The sequence below is a fragment of the Epinephelus lanceolatus genome, chromosome 23 (assembly GCF_041903045.1).
Source record: "Epinephelus lanceolatus isolate andai-2023 chromosome 23, ASM4190304v1, whole genome shotgun sequence".
NCBI classification, from domain to species: Eukaryota; Metazoa; Chordata; class Actinopteri; order Perciformes; family Serranidae; genus Epinephelus; species Epinephelus lanceolatus.
In genome coordinates, this window is record NC_135756.1 from 22,699,715 (window position 1) to 22,724,035 (window position 24,321).

Below are 24,321 nucleotides of genomic sequence, written 5' to 3' on the forward strand. Positions count from 1 at the left end.
TTGAAAACGTTTCTTCAGGTTGGTCTCGTGAGGACGCAATCCCCATACAAATGTGTTGTACTGAATGTACCGACCGAAAGGGAACTGACCATTTACTAAACCCTGTCCCCCTTAGCCACTGTTGCTACGCCTAATTTTTTACAATGATAAGAGTGGCAGATTTATTACTGGGAATTCTTAGTAATGTTTAAAACAATGGGTCCTTGATTTCAGTCAGAAGTAGACAGACGCAGGCTTCTCATTTCTCTTTCTGGCAACTGTCCATTTTTCAGGCTGTAGCTAACTGTTGCTGACAGATTTTATCGGCTAACGTTGGCTTAATATATTCGCTAACTGTAGCCGTGTCCAACTTGCGCTAAAACAAGAAGCTTGTAAAGGGGCTCTTGAATATGCACTTGATGGTGATATACATGATATTATGCTAAAAGACTGAGGCCAGTGCCAACAGGAGCTAACAGGTGCTAACATGCTAACCATTGCAGCTAACATTAGACATCACTCTGAACTCTTTAAATGAGTATTCCTGTTAAAAATTGGAATAGCCTTTAAGAATGTATTATTTACACAAAATATGTGTCATTAGCCACCAAATTCAAGTAACACATTTACTTTTAAAGCATATTCTAAAGGTTTAGATCGACAAAGTCTTGGCTGTCCTTTTTGTTTTTGCTGAAGCACACACCTTTTCACAGCAAAAGGTGTAAAAAAAACTTTCTGCATTCAAACCCATATTCAAGTAAAAGTATGCCAGAGATTTTTAAAGACTTTTTAGCTTTAGAAGAAGGAGAATTTTCTTAGGAACACACCAAGTTTATCACAAACATTCAAATTCAAAATAATCACTTTTTGAGATACATGATACATGATTTGAAAAGTAACTAGAGCTGTCAGTGCAGTTGCCTCAAATTTGTACTTAAGTACAGTACTAGAGTAAATGTACTCAGTTACATTCCTCCACTGTTCACAGCAGCAGCAGTGCATGTCTGTGATACTTGTAGCAGTGTGTAGTAAACAGTAATGTTGGGAGTGTGAGGAGCTGCATAAATAAACGCAGTTGCGTTCGGTGAGCTAAAGTGTGTCAACCAGGGCGTGCCGAGACATGTGCACGCTTTTCCATTGTGTCCCAGTTCCCTCCTCTCAATACAGAAGACACACTCTCCATCTGAGTGTGCAGCGTTATGAGGAAAACAACCCTCGCTCAGCAAGTTTGCGCCACAATAAATATTATGGAGAGAAAAACTTTTATCGTGTGTTTCATAACAGGTGAGTTGATTCAGTTCGTCGATACTGTGTCGGTGAGAAAGGTTTACAGTGCGGTGAAAACAGGAAAGGCTGTGTGATGAGTTTCCCTTATCAGTGTTTGGCTACAGCCATCCTGACTTCCTGCTCTGTCGGCCTCACTGGCATCTGCCGGCTGACTCCTCGCCCTCACCTTACACTTCTTACACACACACACAAACAGCTACACATGTGAACTTTGCACCCTCGTGGAACACACTCATGAGTAGGTATTCACCAGGTCTTTCTTCCTCACTCACTCGTGGATACGCTCAAGCATCATCTAAGGCAGGGGGACTGTTTCCTCTCTGCGGCCCTCCAGCTTTTACACTTCCTGCCTTTCCTTTCCAAGTGACTTTTCCTTAAGAGCTCCTCGGTCCTTTTGTCATAAAGCTATCTGCAAGGCTGTCAACCATTCAGTCCTGGTCTGTTTGAGTTGGATAGGTGCTTAGAAATGTGACAGGAAACATGAGCCAGAGAGGGGAAAACAGTTGGAATACACTCAACCCCTGTGTGACAAATCGTTTAATTTTTTCACTTTGTACTTTTAGATTGGATAAATGTTTCTGTTATATAGCAAAAAGCAACATCATTTTGTATCTCCATTTTTGGGTTGAAAAATAATTTAAAATCCCATCTGTCTCTGCAGGTTTGCTACCAGAGAGAGAAACGCTCTGCTTCTCTACAACGGCCGATTCAATGAAAAACATGACTTCATCGCTCTGGAGATCATTGACGAGCAGATTCAGCTCACCTTCTCTGGAGGTTAGGCCCCAGTGTGTGTGTGTGTGTGTGTGTGTGTGTGTGTGTATGTGTATGTATGCCGCTTAAAGTGATGGTTGTTGATATCAGCTACACTGTGAGTAGATTAACACAGGCGTAAGAACACTTTATCTAAAGTGACTTTCACAAAGAGCTGGCCTAATAACTCTTATCAACATGCGCTTTCTTTTACAAGGTGTGTGTTTTTGTGTGTGTGTTTTAGTGCATGCATGTATGCAAATGTACCCGAGTTTGAACATGTTTATTTGTGTGTGTATGTGTTTCTGTATGTGTTGGGAAGGGAGATGGGTGTGTTTTACTGTTTTTAAAAGCAGCTGCTTCGTCAGAGTGGGAGCTGCCAGGTTGATTGATGATGGCACAGACACATTACTGGCCAAAAAACACCAACTCAATACACACAAGCTTGCATGTGCACACACAAAGGCTAAATGCCCATGATCAGTGAATCATCAAAACTTTTTCACAAACAATGAAAGCTTTCAAAGCATGCATACTTACACACATAAAGTTCATGTGCAATCAAAGCAGTGGTTGAAGAAGCACTCAAGTCTTTGACCTTAGTAAAAGTGATAATACAACAGTGTAGGAATACTCTGTAACAAGTTAAAGTCAAAGTAAAAGTACATATGTATTAGCATCAAAAAGTACTTATGCTGAAAGGCCAGTGCTGGGGAAGGTACTTTGAAAACTTAACAAGCTACCAATGACTTCACACTGGAAGAAGTTGAACTATAGCAAAGTTGCAGTTGTGGCTCAGAGGTAGAGCAGGTCATCCACTGATCGGATGATTGGGGGTTCGATCCTCAGCTCCTCCAGTCTGCATTTCAAAGTTTCCTTGGGCAAGATACTGAACCCCAAGTTGCTCATGATGACCCATTGGATGGTTATTGCCATGTATGGCAGCCTCGGCCACCAGTGTTTGACTGTGTGTGAATGAGTGAATGTGACATGTAGTGTAAAAAGGAAAGACAGAAAGAAAAGTACAGTCCATTTACCTGAAGTAGGAGTCTAGTTTGGTTAACTAAAACTACTGAGAAAAGGTAGTTCAAGCTACTTTGTAAAAAATGATCAAATTGACAATTTACATTTGATACAAAATTATAACAAAATATAATAGAAAAAAGTCACATGACAGCAAAAAAAATGCCACTCAGTTGAGTTTGTAAAAAGTGCTCACTTGTCCATAGGTCATAAATAAAGAAAAAAACAAACAAACAAACAAAAAAAACATATTCTTCAGAAAGCACATGGAATGTCAGCTTTGATTTCGTAGGTCCAGGTGGGAGTATTGCACCAAGATGGATTACTCAGTCAACCAAGTAACTTCTAAAATAGCCTGCAAGAACTTCTCTGAACATTTGTTAATGTTAATTGTTAATACTTCTGACTAATTATGGTCAAAGGCGGTTCAATCACAGTAGAGAAACAATGGTAAAATAAAAATGATTTCCTTTAATGGCCCAAAATTGCTTGTAGTTTCAGTAGTTAACCACACAAAATATGGCAAAAAGGTAATTTAACTACTTGAATTGTGATGCAAATATGTATGTACAGTACAGGCCAAAAGTTTGGACACACCTTCTCATTCAATGCGTTTTCTTTATTTTCATGACTATTTACATTGTAGATTCTCACTGAAGGCATCAAAACTATGAATGAACACATGTGGAGTTATGTACTTAACAAAAAAAGGTGAAATAACTGAAAACATGTTTTATATTCTAGTTTCTTCAAAATAGCCACCCTTTGCTCTGATTACTGCTTTGCACACTCTTGGCATTCTCTCCATGAGCTTCAAGAGGTAGTCACCTGAAATGGTTTCCACTTCACAGGTGTGCCTTATCAGGGTTAATTAGTGGAATTTCTTGCTTTATCAATGGGGTTGGGACCATCAGTTGTGTTGTGCAGAAGTCAGGTTAATACACAGCCGACAGCCCTATTGGACAACTGTTAAAATTCATATTATGGCAAGAACCAATCAGCTAACTAAAGAAAAACAAGTGGCCATCATTACTTTAAGAAATGAAGGTCAGTCAGTCCGGAAAATTGCAAAAACTTTAAATGTGTCCCCAAGTGGAGTCGCAAAAACCATCAAGCGCTACAACGAAACTGGCACACATGAGGACCGACCCAGGAAAGGAAGACCAAGAGTCACCTCTGCTTCTGCGGATAAGTTCATCCGAGTCACCAGCCTCAGAAATCGCAAGTTAACAGCAGCTCAGATCAGAGACCAGATGAATGCCACACAGAGTTCTAGCAGCAGACCCATCTCTAGAACAACTGTTAAGAGGAGACTGCGCCAATCAGGCCTTCATGGTCAAATAGCTGCTAGGAAACCACTGCTAAGGAGAGGCAACAAGCAGAAGAGATTTGTTTGGGCCAAGAAACACAAGGAATGGACATTAGATCAGTGGAAATCTGTGCTTTGGTCTGATGAGTCCAAATTTGAGATCTTTGGTTCCAACCGCCGTGTCTTTGTGAGACGCAGAAAAGGTGAACAGATGGATTCCACATGCCTGGTTCCCACTGTGAAGCATGGAGGAGGAGGTGTGATGGTGTGGGGGTGTTTTGCTGGTGACACTGTTGGGGATTTATTCAAAATTGAAGGCACACTGAACCAGCATGGCTACCACAGCATCCTGCAGCGACATGCCATCCCATCCGGTTTGCGTTTAGTTGGACCATCATTTATTTTTCAACAGGACAATGATCCCAAACACACCTCCAGGCTGTGTAAGGGCTATTTGACCAAGAAGGAGAGTGATGGAGTGCTGCGGCAGATGACCTGGCCTCCACAGTTACCGGACCTGAACCCAATCGAGATGGTTTGGGGTGAGCTGGACCGCAGAGTGAAGGCAAAGGGGCCAACAAGTGCTAAACACCTCTGGGAACTCCTTCAAGACTGTTGGAAAACCATTTCAGGTGACTACCTCTTGAAGCTCATGGAGAGAATGCCAAGAGTGTGCAAAGCAGTAATCAGAGCAAAGGGTGGCTATTTTGAAGAAACTAGAATATAAAACATGTTTTCAGTTATTTCACCTTTTTTTGTTAAGTACATAACTCCACATGTGTTCATTCATAGTTTTGATGCCTTCAGTGAGAATCTACAATGTAAATAGTCATGAAAATAAAGAAAACGCATTGAATGAGAAGGTGTGTCCAAACTTTTGGCCTGTACTGTAGTTGAACTACCAGCAAGCTACTGCAAAATGCAAACTATTAGTTTAATTTTATGCAGCACTACTCCCAAAAGAATGGCCCATTTCAGAATAATGTATATTACAATACTGGACTATAATTATTGATGCATTAATGTGTACTGTCGCTTACTCCATACACTGCTAGCTTGTGAATTCCCCTGTTATCTCATCTTCACCTATAATAATACATCACATTATATTTGTTGATTATATTTTATATTATTTATCTGAATAAGCAAAGTAACTTCAGTTATCAGATGAATGTAGTTGAGTAAAAAGAAGAATATTTACCTCTGAATTGTAGTGGAGTAGAAGTATAAGGCAGCAGAAAATGGAAATACTCAAGTGGATTTCAAGTGTCTTAAACTTGTACTTGAGTAACTGTACTAGTTACTCTCCACTAATGAATCAAACACACCCACGATCAGTGTTCAAACTGTAACTGTTGGACTGCAGATCAAACACGTATTCTTCAGCTTGGTGACTGTTGTTTTCAGAGTCGGTCTACTTTCCCATGGTACCATACAGGGAGGAATCCAGTTCAATATCATTATGTTGGGTGAAGCCCGTTTGGGAGCCAAGCCAAGCCCTTGTGTCCCACTTCAAATCTGAAATATGACTAAATGTTGAATGCATGACTCATCAAATTAAATACTCAGAATTATGACTCATGGGTAATGAGAAGGGTGGGAGGAAACTCTTTGATTTGTTTGCAGTATTTTTCTTTCCATGCTTTTCTATCTTTAGAAGTAGTGCGGTGAACACATGAGCGAAGTAGGATGTACAATCACTTACACATACTTCACCCTTATTCTGTTTCTCACGTGCAGAGCTAGAAAACTGAGCCATCATTCATTAACCCTCTCACTGATACACACACACACACACACACACACACAGATGTGACTTGTCAGTGTTGCAGTACTGTTTACTGATTTCCAGAGCAGTGGAATCCTGCCCAAGCTGCTCCTGCCCTTGACAAACAGAGTAAACCCTCAGTAAATCTGCTGCTATTGTGCTGCACAATCTTCTCACTGAGAGCCATTAATACTACAGACTAATACTGGCTTTCCCAGTTGATTTATGATCATGGTGTGTGTGTGCATGTGTGTGTGTATGTCAAGCAAGGCCACAGTCTTCCTTTAAAGGTAACTTATAACCTGTGGAATATGTTGAGTGAAGTAGCATTCCTCCTTTTATTCAGTTACATTAAAATGAGACTAAAGTTGGTTGATAAGAAAAAGACGCACCTTTGCTCAATTCAGTACACTCAGGGGTTTTGCTGCTACTACCTTACTAGGTCTAGTATGACAAGAAGATAATGTTAGCAAACATTAGCTAATGTTAGATGGTGATTAAGTCAGTTTGCTGACATAATGATTCTTTTCTACCTGTGCTAGTTTTACTACAAATTAAACACATTACATCTACACATTAATCTAAGAACCTTTCAGCTATTGTCTGATGACGATAATGGCCAACGGCCAACATTTTGGGAGATACATTGTACAGAACAAAGAAACAGCTCACACATTTCAAAACAGGTGTGTAGAAGAGGGACGAGTAGGACACAATTTGCAGACAAAATCCTGCACACTGTCTAACTTGCAAAAGAAATACATTTATTGCAATGTTTTGGGGTTGAGACCTTCATCAGGCAAACAGGTCTTCATCAGGTTTTCTTGATGAAGATCAAAATACTGAAACATTGCAATAAAGTTATTTCTATTGCAAGGCAGAAAGTATGTGGGAGCTTTTCTGCAAATGGAGATCCTGTGTAGCCAGAGGATATCGGGGCCGAGACTTCCTCCTCCGTACACAGCTTATTGTCTACAGTTTGATTACCAACTTGAGACGGGTCCAGACAATATTTCCGCTAATCTCTATAGACATATATCTGCAAATGAGTGCAGATGAGCTAGACAGAGGCTAATAAAAGCTCAGTCTTCTTCAGAGGATTGCATCAGCCAGAGCATATTGCCTCTTTTGTTTCGACAAGGACTGTTTACCTGAAGGCAACCAAGGCCTGCTCAAATGTCAATTGGTCAGTACTACTCAGACTACAAACCTGAATGCTTCCGATACCAAAATCCTGTACCACTGCCTACAGAATCTGCATTCAGAGAGAGATATCTGTTTATAGAGATTAGTGAAACATGACAACGGTTGTATCCCAAAATCAAATGGAAACAACTTTGTCTTTTCCCACCTTTGTTTCCATTTACTCACACTCTCTTCCTTTTTCCTCCCTCTTTCCCTCGTCATCCAGGTGAGACAAAGACCACAGTGTCTCCCTACATCTCAGGCGGGGTCAGTGATGGCCAGTGGCACTCAGTTCAGCTCCATTACTACAACAAGGTAAGGAACTTTGTCACCCAACTGATTGCTGCACCTTCTCCTCCAGTAAAAATGTACTTCTCAGTGCTTGAAAGGGAAAACGTGAGTTGCTGAGCCTTCAGTTTGCTTTGGAGAGTTTGTAATATAGAAAAATCAAGTCCATATAGTGTGCAGCCCATTGAGATCACAGTTAGCCAGTGTTGGGCGTTGATAAGTTCTGAAATTGTACAGTGGGAGTAAAGTGTATGAAATGTGGCTTTCTTTGAGGCTACAGAGGCAGTTGACCTTGACTGTTGATTCAGGAGATTATCTTAACGGTGCAGGCTTGACTAATGACGTTAACTCTGACACGGGCTCACCCCACTGCCTTAGCCTTTGACGCTGAATTATAGTATAGCTTCTTTGAAAGAAGTGCAGGGGCCTGGCTCTAGCTTCAAGGGTCAAAAGTTCATCAACTGTATTTTCCAGCTACATGTCATACCAGTAAGTATGTATATATGTCTGAGTCGAGAGACCATGCATACTTTGATAGCTGCACAATCTCAATTGAATCTTAATCACTAAGAAGACATCATAGTTTGTTTCATTCGTGGTGTCTAAAGTTGTTTTTCAAAAGGTTCCCACGCTGGTCTTCTTGCCTCTCCACGAAGTCCGATCTCAGACAAGAGCCGGCGATTATTTCACAACCTAGCTCATGTATCCACTTCACTTGTAATATTATATTAGAAGGGCTTACATTGCAGTCAATTGCTGGTGTTAACTTCCAACAAACTTCCAGAGCCTGCGGCCATTGTTATTATGACATTAAACCAGACAGGAAATAAGATAACGCTTGTCCTCTAAACACGTCGGTCCTATAGCATCTGCTTGGTTATTATTACTATTCATCATCTTTCCTACATGAAGCCCTTTATATCCTTTAAAGCTAATATGCTAACTGTTTGCATGTGCTATGCTTTTTTCTGATACGAGACATCGAACCCTCTTTTCATTTACTTTTCCCCCCTCTATCTCTTTCTGGCTCTTCCTTCATGTATCTGATGCTGAAAGCCGTAGCATCACTGGCCTGACCCAAGACTTCAGCATTGTATTTCAGCAGCACCTGTGTTTTGCAACTTGTACCCTGCTTCTTGGCCTAACAGCCTAACGCTAGCCTACAATGCACACCCTCTCACATTTCACAGGTTGTTCGCCTCTTTCTTGTGACCCGGTATAGAGCCCATAGCATACTCCACAGCCTTGACAGGGACGTTTTCATCAAAGGTGATGAATCAGGCTACCATGCTCTACCATGTTAGCTGGAGGGTCACATGTGTATCTATTGTTGGAGGTGTATTTAGGCTGCAAGTCTGCCTGTTGAACAGCACTGCCTTTATGATGCCAGAGACAATGGCTTAAACCTTGTAGTGCTTTGTTAACATTGCTGCAAGGCCCCTTGCTACCACAGGTATTATTTGCAGAGTGAGTACAGTCTGTTGGCACTTTGTTTTGTTTGTCTGTTTGGTTGTCTAGTGTTTGTAGGGATGTCTCCATGGAAACAAGAGATTAATCGTACATCCAAACAGATTTCCTGCTTTGCTCCTGTTGTGTGCAGTTTACTTTCCTGATTTATTTAGCTTTAGTGATCCCATAGCCTTCCACTTTACTTCAGTGACATGCAGATACAAGCAGTAAGCACACACATGTATTACACCAGTATTATGAGTGTATCCTGGTGTTATTAGTGTGTAAAGCAGGGGGATGTGTGCGTTCCATCAATGTCAGTCTTAATGCACACCACTGATTTGCAAAGCCGGTGACACATTCCGTTAAATTAGCCCGAGGCCGACTGTAGCGCTGACACAGGGTCAGCTTTTCTTCATGCGTTGAATGATCAGAAGTCGGACTGACTGATGGTAATTTAATCCCACATCAGTTGCTGAAGGGCTTAGTGGAAATGTATATGGCAGAAAGCAGTAATGTTCTCACAATAGATCAGATGTGTTGACATGTGAATGTATGGACGTGAATGAAGGTACACATGTGTCTGCCGTGCATGCAGGAGCGCTCACACACACATTTGTGTGTAGGTAGCATTGCTAGCATAGCACAGATAGAGACTAGACAGAAGATCAGAGCCTAATTCTCAAACAGTGAGGTATTCCAGATTCATGTCATGCAAACACATGACACCTCTCAGTCCATCTGTTATCTTGCATGGAGCTTACAGGGGTTTTAGCTATAAAGAGATTTTGGTCAAGATGGCGACTGGTGATTGATATATTGTAGGGCTGTCCTGAACACCAGTTTTTGAGCATCAAAGCTTCAGTGAACAATATCCACTATTAATCAAAGCTTTGAGGAGGGTAGGGGGCTGAGGGGGTAGTAATGAGAGATGAGGACATAAGTTAGCATGCAGATCTCAGTAACCTTAGCCATAATAGCTAGACATACAGAATACTTTGTAAGACAGCTGTTGCTTACAGTTTTTAGGTTGCCATGTTCGTCGTAGATTTGTGGTATGCCAGTTTCCCGAGGCATATTTTTGAGTTGCTTTGTGTTGGAGGTATCATCTGTAGAGATGTCTACCTTTTCTCTGATATAATGGAACTAGATGGCACTCGGCTTGTGGTGCTCCAAATGCCAAAAAGTATCTGAAAATTTCTACAGCAATGTCTCTCCAGAAATCATGACCCAGCTACTCAAGATAATCCACAGACCATCTTGTGAGCAGTTTCATGTACGAACTATTTTTTCTACTGAACTACACCTGCCAACTATATCACTTTATCTAGAAGGAACTGTGTGTAGTGCCATCTAGTTCCATTATATTGGAGAAAAGGCAGACATCTCTATGGACGATATCTCCAACACTCGTCAAGTCACACTAGAACAAGCTAGAATACTAAATAGCGCTACAGGTAAAAGGAAAAATATGTATTTTTGATTTGGGGGTGAACTGTCCCTTTAATATTAAACACCGTAACTGTCAGGTCTAACAGTTGCATAGCTAGCATTAACTCTGCTTCGTGGTTAAGCTAATATTAGTTTGCTAAAAGAAGTTATGACCAATTTAGGTTGAAGAGTAAAGGTTAATTGCTTAATCAAAATGCTCTTAATTGAAGATGAAAACTTAATTTTAAATTGTATTTCACAGAAAATAACACAACGTACCTCAGACAACAAAATATTTTGCCTCTTATGTTAGCCCAAGTTAAACTTAAACGTATAATGCAGGTTTTTACTAATTGGAGAATAATGCATCTGTAAATTAAAACAAGTTGTGCCACAACACAAATTACATACTTACATAAAGATTTGTTGTTAGTGGATATTGACACTCAGTAAATATTTGCCAGATGTTAATGTTGCGTACAGTAGCTAACTGAACTAGCTAACAGACAAAACTAATGTTAGCTTACTAAATTAAGACCAATTTAGACTGAAGAGTAAACAAGGTGACATGGAATATGGTCCATCTGTGACCTGACATATTATGTAAACCAGTAAGATATTGAAATGTATTTCATAAAAATAACACCACACATTTCACGCCATTATGTCCATAACGTTAGCTTAAATTACGTAACAGTGTCAGTTAGCATGAAATGAAATTTACTATTTCTCCATGTATGTATATATGAATATAACAAGGTGATAATATATGGTTGAGCTCTTTTTCTTTGACAGTTATGTTACAACTTATGATGCTTGTGAATTTATTTTTGGGATTGTTTTTGATTGAACAGCACCACAGATATTTACAATTCAACCAATTAACCAAAGACATTTGTTGCAACCTGAATCTCTAGTTTAAAACTAGCTAGTAGTTACCAAGAACCTCGGAGGGACTACCTAATAATACTGTAGATTCACAAATAGCTGCTGCAACCCAATCCAGGGTTGTTCATCCCACATGAGCCCCCAGTAGCTTTTTAACGGTCCCAACGGCACACTCACACAATACACGCACGCAAAGACGGTGATTTATTAGGTCAGATGATGAGGCGGTTGAAGTTGTGCAGAGTTGTACGGGTGCCCCCTTTTAAAGCCGCTGCTGCTCTCCTCAGAAGAACCAGGGTGCCTGTGCTGAAAAACAGAGGTGAAAGGTCGGGGGGAGGGTTGGCATGACAACAGACGTGGACTTGCTATTGTTGCAATGATCTAGGTCGGTTGGAAATCTGTCTGTGCGTGTGTTTGCACCCGTGGGGGGCAGACAAATACAGAGCTACTCTGAGTGTGTGTGTGTGTGTGTGTGTGTGTGTGTGTGTGTCTGTGTGTTTTTCAATGTGTCCATATGTGCGTACTGCTATTAGAAATGTTCCACAATAGAAGTGGAAGGATAAAGACATTTTTGAAATTCCATGGTGTAGGGGTCTCAAGGACAGTCGAATGTGTCAGCGAGGCAAACCTAAACAGGAAAGACACACACACAAACACAGATAAAGCGCGTAGTTGGGTATTCTTGGAGCAGCAGGAGGTTTTGTCTTGGGTTTTGATGTGTGCTGGCTACAGGATGTGATGTCTCTTGTCGCAGGAAATGATGTTATTGAGCTGGACACTGGGGCCGGATGTCAGCTGTATCATGATTATATCTGCCTGGCCACCTGCATAGATTACATCAGGATACAAAAGATGCCAAAAAGACAAGGGATGCTTGATTTATTTTAGGTCCATTGATTTTTACCATGACCACAGCCAGTAGGGGATTAGTCATTTTTAACAAGGGGGCGGACACATCCCCACCCCCTACTCCCCCATCTAATGTCTACATTGCATCATCATTCAGTGATTCAGTGCTTTTTCACTGGTGTTGCACCTTGTATGATGTGATAATTGATTGATATAAAATACTTTCCATGCTCTCAGTTCAGATATGCGTGAGCATGTTTGCACAAAAGATGCCCTTGCTTTGTCTTGTAGTGGTGCTCCACAATGCCGCATTTAATAATCGTCAAGGTCCTGGAACCATTGATCAGACATACTGGTTTTGAAGAATGAACATGTAACAGTCTTTCTATTCTTGATTAGAAGCTTTGTTTTCGCTGTGTACTTTTCTCTCTTTAGAACACGCCATGTGACATTACGTTTTTCTTATTCCTCCGACTGCTGTCTCTCATCTTGTGTCTCCTGTGTCTGTGTGTGTATCTCACTTGCAATGCTTGTTGGACTGCACAAATTTGATTAGCTGAGTAAATGGACTTGCACTTGACCACTCAAAGAGCTTTCACACCACTCATCACGTTCACCCACACATTCATACACTGGTGGCCGATGCTACAATAAAAGGTACCTCCTGCTACTCAGTTTTAAACATTAAACGCACTCACACCAATTAGTGGACGACCCACTCTACCCCCTGCGCCACAGCTGCCCTACAAATATTAAGTAGCATCATGTGAGATGATTTAATGAATCCGCTAAACCAGTGTTAGAAACGCTGAACTAGTAAGAATAAAAGCGCTCCATCAAAATTTAACAATTCTCACTAATTTATCAGTTACAGCTTCTGATCAAGAAAGGATGTTGTTTGGGTCCAGACTCAGTATATGGAGAGGGTTGCAGATTAACAAGGGGGATGGTGCAATTTGGTCATTTTGCTAACATCCCCCCTCCCCTGCCCTCAAATCATCTCCTGACCACAGCCATAATCTCACCATGATATTAGTCTAGATAAACATAAGCATTTATTCTTGACTTTAGAAATAATAGCCTGACAAAAAACCTGAACTCCACTGCTAAAGATTGCAAGATGCAACTGAAAGCTCAAAATTTAAATAAAACTTTGTCATATCACAAACATAATTTGCAGCATTTGGCCCACACTGTAATCCAAATTTAAACACAGTTATTATAGAGTGGCTGTTTCATGTCAGACTTCTTTAAATTTGTGGTGATTTAATGATCTCCGTAAGTACTAATCCATAACACAGACCCTTTTAATTTGGTTCACAGTGGTGACAGAAAATGTGACTATATAAGCAAGCAGTTCCAGGCAGAGTGTGCTAGATATTATTGGTTTGTATGATTTCACACGGGAAGCATGAAGATGATAAACAAGAAGGAACTTGCAGGCATATCAGTCATACTTGTGCTCATGTTTCACCAGCTATCTTTAAACAATAATAAATTATGAAAAAATGCTTATTAGCGAAGCACCAGTTCACTGTTAACCACAGCAAAGAATAAACTATAATTAAGCTCCAAGTGATGCATCCACATGGTGCCAAATTCAGCGAAGCAGAGCACGACTGCAGACACGACATGCCTGTGTGTTTGCAGTGTTCTAGTTATGCTGCTTTACGCAGTCCTGATGTTAGACAGGTTAATAGTGTTACTCTTTCTAATATGGGCTACAATATTTACTAGCTAGGGTGTGTAGACAGCATTCCCAGACAGGCTTAGCTGGCTCTTATCACCAGCGAGTACCAAAAGTTCACTCTTTCCTGCTTCTGCCATTCCTCCCTGGCTCTCACTCTGCACTGTTTACATGGCAGGACTTTAATCATCAGTACATAAGTGCAAATTACTTCACAGCATAGCTTGAAGTACGTTTTAAATATACTGTGTGTGTATTTTTGCATTCCACCGCCGCTGGGCTGAGACACTCGATGTAACTCACCCACTCAGCTGTATTTAGAAACATGCTGTGTTAACTTAAATATGCTCAGATATACTGAAATGCTTTTACCTAGCGCAACAATATTTTACAAATGTAGTTTTTCTTACTGGTATTCATCAGGGGAGTTGCCCTGAACAGTTATCTCAATCTGTTCTGTGAAATTAATAGCTGTCACTGTCCTCTTTGGTTTCTCTTTCTGTCTCTTTGTTGTTGTTTCAGGGTTTATTAGGTTTCCAGGACAAGCTGCACTCAAACACACACACACACACACACAGTCCTCTACACATGCACACAGTTGCTCTTGAAATAAATCCACTGCCTGTAAGTGGTTTTGGAGTTGTCATCATCTCTTTGTGTTGTAGTTTTATTGCTCATAGTCGAGGCCACATGTTTTTCCTTGGTGGCCCTAAAGACTTAGAGGGACAGACGCATGCCTTATTAGGTATATGCATGTGTCATGGCGACACACACACTCTCACACACCTCGTCAGATGCGCATAGGGATGTGTGTGTTATGAAGAGGCACTGCGACATCATGTGTTTCTGCACAGACACGTGTGCATGTTTGTGTGTTCACTCTGCTGAATATTTTTCTTTTAAAAAGGTTAAGTAGGTATTTTTTGAGGTGAAGCCCCAGATGCCACACTCCCCAGCAGGGTGGGTGTTTAAGAGGAAGAGGCCATGTTATTCTTTGTTCTTCTTGACGCAGGTTTCCCCAGACCTCAAACAGTTAAGGTTATCATCACACACAAACACACACACACACACTGTATTTGAGTACCAGTAACTGTTCTTTTACTAATTATAATGCATCATACTGTTGCTCTGACTGTTTAAACAAAGTAGATACACTCTCTATCACGGGAGGCATGTTTTTTAGTACTTTTAAACACTCATTACTCCAACACACAGTAATCTAGTACTACTGCATGTAAACATGCTTCCAAACCCATGTTTTGTGTCACTGTGGTGTACCTACCTATGCTGACATGTGTAAGCTGGTTTTGGGGCTTTCACATGCTTGTTCCCTGCGTTTTTCCTGCTGTAAATTTCACCTGCTCTTCGCATAGCTTAGTATTTCACAGCGTGATGTAAAGCTGCCAGAGACATCTTTGTCCGACGGCAGCAGTGCATGAGTTGTGGCCTATTGTGTGAGGTGGTGGGAGAGGTGTTTTTGAAGTGGGCAGGAAGGAATTATGTTTTACTTTGGATGTCGGTATTGTGGGCAAATTGGCTGGTAACATATCCAACCACAGACACTTCAGCACGTATGCCTACATACACACACATACACTACATGGACACAGCAATATCTGTCTCAAAGGGTAAGTCCGGTACTTTTTTTTTAATCTTGCACTCTATTTGCCATGTTTTTGTGTCTAATAGGAGCGACAATATTTGAAATTGGTCCAGCACTGATAAAGAGGGCTGCAGCCTGAAGCGGTCAAGCAGACTGCAATGTAACAATTCGGTGCATGTTCTGTCAATTTACGTCCATTAAAAGTGCTTGTTTTTGCCACTGAGAGGCTCAGATTGTTATTCTAAGCCGTCTGACAACATTGTAGAAAAGATCCCTATAACGGAAGACCTTTTTGTTCAATCAGAAACAGTCTTGAAATCATTGTCAAACCCACCTGACTCCATTTAAATAAACAGTGGTTTTATTATCGTAAAACACACTTTATTCAAAGTTGACAGAAACAAACAAACAAAAAACACTCACAAAAACCACCTTGGTTCGTCTTTTCACTGTTCCGACAATCATCAGCTCTGGTTTCAGTGAAATAAACCCTTAATTCGACCACTTAGATGTAAAAATATGCTGGCGCTGTACACGCTAAAATTACTGTTTATTTAAATGGAGTGTGGTAGAATTGGTGATGGCGATTTTGAGGCTGTTTCTAGTTAAACAAAAAGGATATCACTCACTGTAAGGAAGGTTTTCATAAAGGCCCAGACACACCAAATGATACCTAAAAACTAGCTGTGACAAAAGCTGACTGTTGCGTTGCTTCACGTCACCTCCTACCAAAAAAAGTTGCATCTGAACACACAACAAAGCCTCAGCCAAAGGCCAACCAGCATGTACATTCTGCGCCTGCTTGAGAGGACATAACTCTCCATAGCAGCAGGTGGCAGTAGTCTGTATTTGGTATTTAAAAAGGAAAAGCCGAAGGCCAACAGGACGGATTTAAGATGCTACCAGCTGGCACATCAACAACACAACCCGATATTGAAAGAACAAAGGATATCTACTGTTCGCCAACAAACTACAACACAAACCACAATGAAACATTTCTGCTAAAGAGCACAGTGGCTAAAAAAATAATCTGACCTCATATAACAAGTTTGTTTCGATCTCACTCCCTCTTTACTTAAGCCCTTTGTTTACTTTCCTCACTTCCATTTTTCTTTCTTTCTAAGAGTGATTTTACTTACTGACAGGCTCTGCTGTCTTCGACGTCAATTTTAACATGTTTAATTGGCTGAAAAAAAGCCAACAGGACCGACAAGGGCCAATGATGCAGGACACATACTGCAAAGACTAGGGTGACATAATGCTCCCTGACTGCCCAGCATTGACCAACGTCCAACCAACAGCTTGGTGTGTCAGAGCCTTTAGAAGACACTTAGAATAATAATCTGAGCCTGTCAGTGGCAAAAACAAGCACTTCTAGTAGACGTTAATTGACCGGGTGAACATGCCCCGAGTGGTGACATTGCAGCCTGTTTCACTGCTGCTGGCTACAGCACTTTAGCTCAATACTCAATCAGTTTCAAAAGTCGTTGTTCCCTTTAGTCACGTAGACACAAATACATGGGAAAATAGTGTCCAATCCCAAACCTACCCTTTAGTATTGCTAGTGCTGTTCTGTACTTTGATGTTGTTAACATTGGAGAAACGCACCTGAATGCAAAAACCTCCAAACATGCATATTCAAACACAAAGCACACACACACACACACACACACACATACACACATAGTGTCGTGGCTTGGTTGTGGGCTGCAGGTCTAACGCGGTGTCTTTCTCTCACGGTGTCTCTCTCCCAGGACGGGGGGAGTCTGGTGGACTCCAGTGGGGTACTGCGGCTCCCGCTCTATACTGCCTGGCTGGAGCTCAATCAGAAGGAGGTAACCTCTGACCTCTAGCCTAGTCCCCACTGGTGCTTGTTTCCCCCCTGGGGTCTCATGTAGTCCCTGCTCTGCTTCTAGTACAGTCTACTGGACTAACTCTGCTGTACATGCTTACCTCAGAGGTAACATGGCCTCTAACACACGGGTGTTAGCGCTAATACAGTCTTGCTATGGTCTGACCTGCAGTATAGACAAGGCTGTCTTAGATTTTGCTGTGGTCTTCTGGTTTTGGTTTGGCCATAGGCGGTGTGTAGACTTTGTAGTTGGTAGTTTCAGTGTGACTTGGCTTTCTTCTGTCACTCCTGTTTTTGTCTTCTTGTGAATTTATGAACAAAACATCATCACCAAAACATAGCGCTACTGCTAGTCAGCCGTATGTTGCATGTTGTTACATTCACATTCTTCTTTTTCATGAAATGTTTCTCTTGAGGGTCTGTATTCACTGAGCAGGTGAGGACAGTTTTGGGACAGTTTTGTGGTCTCCCTGCCTTTCTCTGTTTCTCCATCTACTGGAGAATCTCCTCATATCTAAAAATAGAGCGGCAGAAGTGACACAGTAACAGTCTTCTTGCTCATCTGTCAGCTCTCATCTACTTCCTCCATTGAGGTTTGTTCAGGTGAACTAAACATGTCTGAGCCTTGGCAGGCAGGCAGGCAGGCAGACAGGTAGGTAGACACCCAGCTAGCAGAGATTGTGTTTTCCTTGGCAGCGGCGTGGCAGGCTGAAGCACCGATTCTGTCAAGGAGGATTAACCACACTCAAAAATCATGGGAGATGGCTCTTGTAATGAGCACGGACAGCAAATGTCTTGGGCTCACACGCTTCTGTTTAGACTTAGTTTAGGGATTTAACTGTATCATATCCTTAATCTTCTCTTGTGTCACACTAAGATCCCTAATGTGTCTAATGGGTTGGTATTAATTGGAGAATTAATGAAATTATAGTGAGATATTAGTTGAATAGAGTAAGTGGCTACACCCAGTTTGAAGCACCTGCACTTCAGGCTGTTGGTGTTGCCTCCTTCTTCTACAGTTTATTTGGGCGTGTGTGTGTATGTGTGCAATTACGCATGTGAGACAGTTAAAATAATCTCTTAACAATTTAGTCAGATAAAGTAAATATAAATGTTTGTTACAAGTTATTTTGCATCAAGCAATGAATAAATCTATTGTAGTTATTAGTGTGACTCCGGTTCTCTGAATAATATGAGTGAGGCGTCTTATTATGAGATTCGTCCCCTCGCATATTCACTTAAGCACTCATTTCTTAAAACCAGCTCTGTGCTCATACCCTCCACCTTTATATATTTAAGGCTGACACAGCGTCGGTTGTCATTAAGTCATATTTTCTGGCTTCAGAAGCCGAGCCAACCTATGGTATATCTCAAGGCTAACTACCTTAACTGTCCTTAATTCTGTAGTTTGTTTTTCTTTCTTTTTGGCTTATTTTGCCTTTATTAGAGAGAACATCCGAAAATTGACAAGAAAGGGGATAGAGAGAGGGGATATGATGCAGCAAAGGGCAGTTGGACGGAATTGAAACCAGGCCATTGCTTAAGACTCAGCCTACATATGGTGCATTTGTTATCATTGATCCCACTGCTTTGCATAGCAAGCCTCAGTCATTTGTCAAAGTCATTTGTCCAATTATAGCGAAGAAACACTTGGAGAGCAGGGTCGTGAATTCCCCCCAAAAAAGTCAAAGCCCACATCGCTACATCTATGGATATGAGGGCGCTAGAAAAAGTCAACCTTCAGCCATGGGCACGGACCCTGCCGAACTCCCGCCCTCCCTTTGGTTCTCTGGTGGTGTAGCAGACCCTGGACAGTGGGGCTTGCTGGTGGGTTAGAGCCAAGCAGCTGAGAATCAAGCTAGGGCCCACAGATCATGTTTGAGAATCAGAGGGATGGTGGAAGCTCTGCGGGATCCATGCCCATGGTCGAGTGTCCACTTTTAGCTTTCCACTAATGTCCACACACCCCTGGATGTGGAGTCTCCAACATGCTCTGCTGGCCCTGACTCTCCTCTCACCTGCTATGACTGCCTCTCCAGTTCTGGTCAAGCCTCAAAATTTTTACATTTTACAATGCCTCGTGCAACCAAGGAGGCCAATCCTAGCACGTTAATACTACACAGGGGGTGTCTTGCCAGGAAAAGTCATAGGAATACTTTACCAGGTGAAAGTAACCGTCCTCAAGTTGCTGGGTGCTAGTTACCTTGGATACTGGTCCAGCTTCGTTCATCATGGGTGTTTTTTGACTTGTTTCCAAACAGTAGAGTAATGTGTTTTTTTCTACTTGCTAAGCTAACTTGTTAAGCTACACCAAGTAAGCTAACAGCACCTAGCACCCAGGGATGGTGGTGTCCATTTCAGTCTAACTACAGTCGAGCTAGCCAACTTTCAGATGCAGATAGAAAATGGCTCAGCTTCTGACGCCAGAAGACATGTGAAGCCATAAAGAAAGATGGAGGGTCTTGACGCAGATGTTATGACTTCTTTAAAACACCTACATCAGTTGAACCTTTATATGTGGACATTTATGTGTGTGTGTGTGTGTGTGTGTGTAAGGGTGAGTGACTTAGCAGTCAGCAGGAACAGCAGATGTGTACAGAATTGTGTCACTGAGGAATGAAGATAAATCTGATAAATCTGTCATTGCAGACTGCCTTCATACATGACTGCCTAACCTGCTACATCTCTCTCTCTCATGTCTTATTTATTTCTCTTCACCTTTTTACATTCCTTCCTCGCTCTCCTGTGATGTGAGGGAGTGTATGTGTCACTGAAAGGAGGAAATTTCGCACACCTCACCTAGCATGACCTAAACCTCTTATTAACGTTGAGGGAGACAGACAGTGGAATTTGGAGGGAAGAGAAAAGATAAAAATGCTGAGGAAGTGTAGAGATGAAGTCGAGAGGGAAAACAGATCCATATAGTTTATAACCACTCTGTACTCTAATGCATCTTCCTCCTCCTCCTCCTCCTCCTCCTCCTCCTCGTGCGACTCTCTGTCTCCTCTTCTTATCTCTTTCCACTAAAATCTCTTATCTCTTATATGATTCCTATCAAGTTCAGTTTTATTGTGCTGCTGCTTTTACTGCTAAACATTAGCATCACTCCCAGTGATCTTTGATTGCTTTATGCTGTGCTGTCTGCCAAGCTGTTTAGATAATGGTTTGATAGTCACTGTACAGCAGCTGCATTCCCAGGAATATTTCACTGCAACAGACAGGAATTTAGTTATTGTACTCCCAGATCCATAATTCATACTCATTTTTAAATAACTGCCTGTCATTGCTTGCTATATTTTCATATAATTTGACATTTTTTGGAAACAATGCTTATTTCATTTCTTGCCAAGACTGAGATGAGAAGATTCATACCACTCTCTTGTCTGAGGGGACTGTGAATTTTGAGTTTTTGACCCTGCTATGCTGTAGTGTTGTCATGATACAGTTTTTCCACAGAAAAATGGTGATATTCACAACCATTTTCAATACTGTGGCCAAAAATTGACATTGAACACATACAAATTACATTTTTTATCAAAAGATGAATATAACAAGGCTCTAGCATGACAAGAACGACTTTTGTTTTCTTTGTTAGTAGCAGAGAACAGCAGAATAACTATAGTAAACATAAGCAATAAAAGAGAGCAAGAAGGCACAGCTGCAACTAGTTTATCAATAATGTGGAAAATGAGAATTCAAACCATTTAAAAAAAAAATATTGATATGTATCGATAAATCACCAATAATATTGCACCAATATTAAACAGTCAACGCTCATATCATGCAATACAATTTTATGGTCCCTATTGTACCATTATAAAAAAATTCAAAATGGTGGGAAAATATCTTGTTCCAGACAAGATTTTAGAGTAGTGATAGTGATATCCTTAAAGCAATAGTTATCATTACTTTTTTTTTCTCCTAAACAATAAATTAGATCTAGATGTGTAGGGCTTTTATTGTGAAAGTTAGAGGAGCGTGCCGATAATGACACCAAAATGCAGTAGACTCTCAGCTAGTTGATATTACATGACTCTTTTGGAGCAAACATTTACCCACCACTTTGGCAGATAAGCCTCCTGAGATTCTCTCGTTAAACGCAAAATCTGCCCACATTTGGTGCTTAGTGGGTGTTCATTTCAGACCCTGGTAAACGAACCTGAAAAGTGGTAGCAAAATAGCATTCCTGTTTAATTACAAGGAAAACTTGCAGATTTAAAATGCAAAACTGCAACAAAACAGATCCCTCTTAAACGTATCCAAAGTACTTGATCCAAAAGAGGGAAGAAAAAAAGCTGAAGATTAATCATGCAAAATAAGTCAAAGGGACAAAACCTGCCTGTAAAATATGCTTTAACAAGCTGTTGAAAAACATTCAATCAGAAGGTAATCCCATTGATGTCAGTGTACAGACAGGTGGCCATGTTCGTCGAGTTGTAAAAGGAATTTTCTCAGGATACAGGATACAGTTACCTTTACCTCAGTCGCTGTGTTGTCCGCACATTTGTTTTGCTGCTTGAAAAGCTACAAGGCAACAATGGCCGCTGCCCATCTGTTACACTGATGGACAGAAGTGTGATGAGACGATGAAGATGGCAGTAACATATAGTCTTGAACACGGGACATCGTAGCCTAGTGTAAAGCCTCTGGGAACGGTGTGTGTGTGTGTTAGAATAATTCACACTTCTAGGTTTACATAGCCAGAGGGCAGGTGAGGTAATGTGGACATGACAGAGTTTGCTGCTGCCAGAGGGAAGGTGGGACACACTAGGCTGTGCATGATGGGCCAAAAATCATGTTTATACACTCTCTCACACACACACACAGACACACATACACATACACCTTAAAGCAACAGTAGATCACATTTTCAAATATCCATCAAGTGTAATTTTCATCCAGGAGTCGGAGAAACAATGGCGTTTCCTCAGGCGAGCCCAAATCAAATAAAAGACTGCGCGGCCTTTTTCCTTTATTATCAAAATGAACTGAGAGGCTGTCTGCAGCTCTGCTCGCAACTTCCTGCCTCACACACTCACACACATACAAGCTCGCCTCTTGCTCACTCAACACGCACTTAAACACATTCTGCAGACATCCTTCCCATAGTCCCCTAACACACGCACAAACACATAATCACCGCTGAGCATTCCCCTTTATCCCACCCTCTACGAACGCACACACTCCCACACACACAAGCACACACACATTTCCTGTCATTAGTCCCTCGTTTTGACAGTGTTTTACAGTGTTTTCTGACTAAGCTGTCTAACTGTGTTTTGCATGTAACTCAATCTTTGAGCAAGTCTCTTTATCCCGGCCGCGGGGCTGGTTGAGTTATCATGTTGTGTTTGACAGGCAGGTCGATGGTAATAGAGGTGTTAGTGTGTGTGTTGGTGGGAGGGAGAGGTGTGTGTATGTGTGTGTTTGCTTGGGTGGAACTATGTCTGTGTGTAGACAAGATGTTGTGGCGAGAAAGTGTGTGTGGCAATATTTGGTGTGTTTTGGCATATAGTGAAGTTTCTGTGTGTGTGTGTGCGCGCCCCTCTGTTCGCTCGTGTCCTCTGCCCTCCACGTCTTTGTGGCTAACTGTGGGGATCAAGTGCGTTACCATAGCGGCAGCAAGCCTATCGCCCCTGGAGACGACACCTTAGAGAGAGGGAATCTTCAACAGCTCAGAGTCGGGCAGAGGGTAAATGAGAGACTCTCATGGGGCCCCTCAAAGCGAGGGCCAAGTGCACTTTAAAACCAGGGGTCAGACAGAAGCCTGAAACCATATACAGTTGTAGCGGCCGTGATCACACAGCTAACTGATACACTCATTCAAAGTTCAATGTAGGATGTGGCATCCAGTGCAAAGATTTATTTATAAGGGAAATCATAAAGACTCAAAGCAAAGATCGTATTTTAAATTAGCCAAGTAGATAGCATTTGTGTGTATGTGGCATCCATTTTGGAGCCAGAAGTGACCATAAACGGACAAGAGGGTGGAGATAAGTTAGCTGGAGCTAGCTGCTAGCTTGGATAGCACAGCGCATTTACAGCTATGATTAACTGTGATAACGCTAATGCTTATATGAAGTTTCACTATCCAAAAACAGGCTTTAAACCCTTAAAACAAAACCTACTTACCGAAAACTGATCATCCAACTGTTTTTGTACAACCAAATTCTGAACAAGACTTTTTTTGGTGACCAAAACAATACAGTTAACTTTCATGAACTAAGCACATGCTAGAATAGTGACAGCTACGGCTACATCTATACTATGTGCATCTGGGGTTATACCACAGTTACATATGCCTTGGTAGTGACTGATCAACAAATGGCATCCACCTGTAACTCACAGCGGGCACGCCCTTAATTATTAATTATTATTATTATTAACTTTAACCCTTAATAATTTTTTTTAAAAAGTTAGATAAAAATTCACCCCCGCTCAGTTGTCATGAATGTTGAAATTATCTATAGGGCCCAAAACCCTTTTTTTTGTACCAGACTGTAAACATGTTTATCAATACTGTGAAGTTGGATATGTTAACATGGGGGTCTATGAGGATTAACTCGCTTTTTGAGTGAGCCTCAAGTGGCCGTTTGAGGAACTGCAGTGTTTGACACTTCTGCATTGGCTTCATATGTAGCCCAGGAGGTTGCTGCTTGGTTGGACCCTACCACCAACCCAAAGTGCTGGTATTCCTTAGCAATCAACTATTCTCAATAATTGTGTACTGACCCATTAAAGCTCTACTAAAGGGCCACTCTAGTGGTGTAGTATTGCTCCTCTGTATAGTTTAGGCAGTCCACAAGAAGTATATTAAGGTAGAGTAAACTGATCATCATGTGTAAAATCTGTGAATCTGTGGAATGCCCCTTTGACAAAAGTTCAATAAAAATTTAGTAGTTTAGTCTGGTTGCATTGTCACGCTTCATGTAAAGCAAATGGTATCCAAAAGCGTGACTGACACGGTGTG

At 41.3% G+C, this 24,321-nt stretch overlaps 1 protein-coding gene across 4 annotated transcripts in view; it reads left to right on the forward strand.

Moving 5' to 3' along the window:
• The window catches only part of celsr1a (cadherin EGF LAG seven-pass G-type receptor 1a), a 122,884-nt gene that overhangs the window by 58,487 nt on the left and 40,076 nt on the right, over positions 1 to 24,321 (forward strand). For 3 of the 4 annotated variants that reach the window (XM_078165002.1, XM_078165001.1, XM_078165003.1), the window contains exons 5-7: positions 1,928 to 2,043; positions 7,531 to 7,619; positions 17,254 to 17,334. In XM_078165002.1, the coding sequence (XP_078021128.1) occupies positions 1,928 to 2,043; positions 7,531 to 7,619; positions 17,254 to 17,334 (286 nt within the window). The remainder of the gene's footprint in view (positions 1 to 1,927; positions 2,044 to 7,530; positions 7,620 to 17,253; positions 17,335 to 24,321) is intronic. The other variant, XM_078165004.1, reaches the window with a different exon arrangement.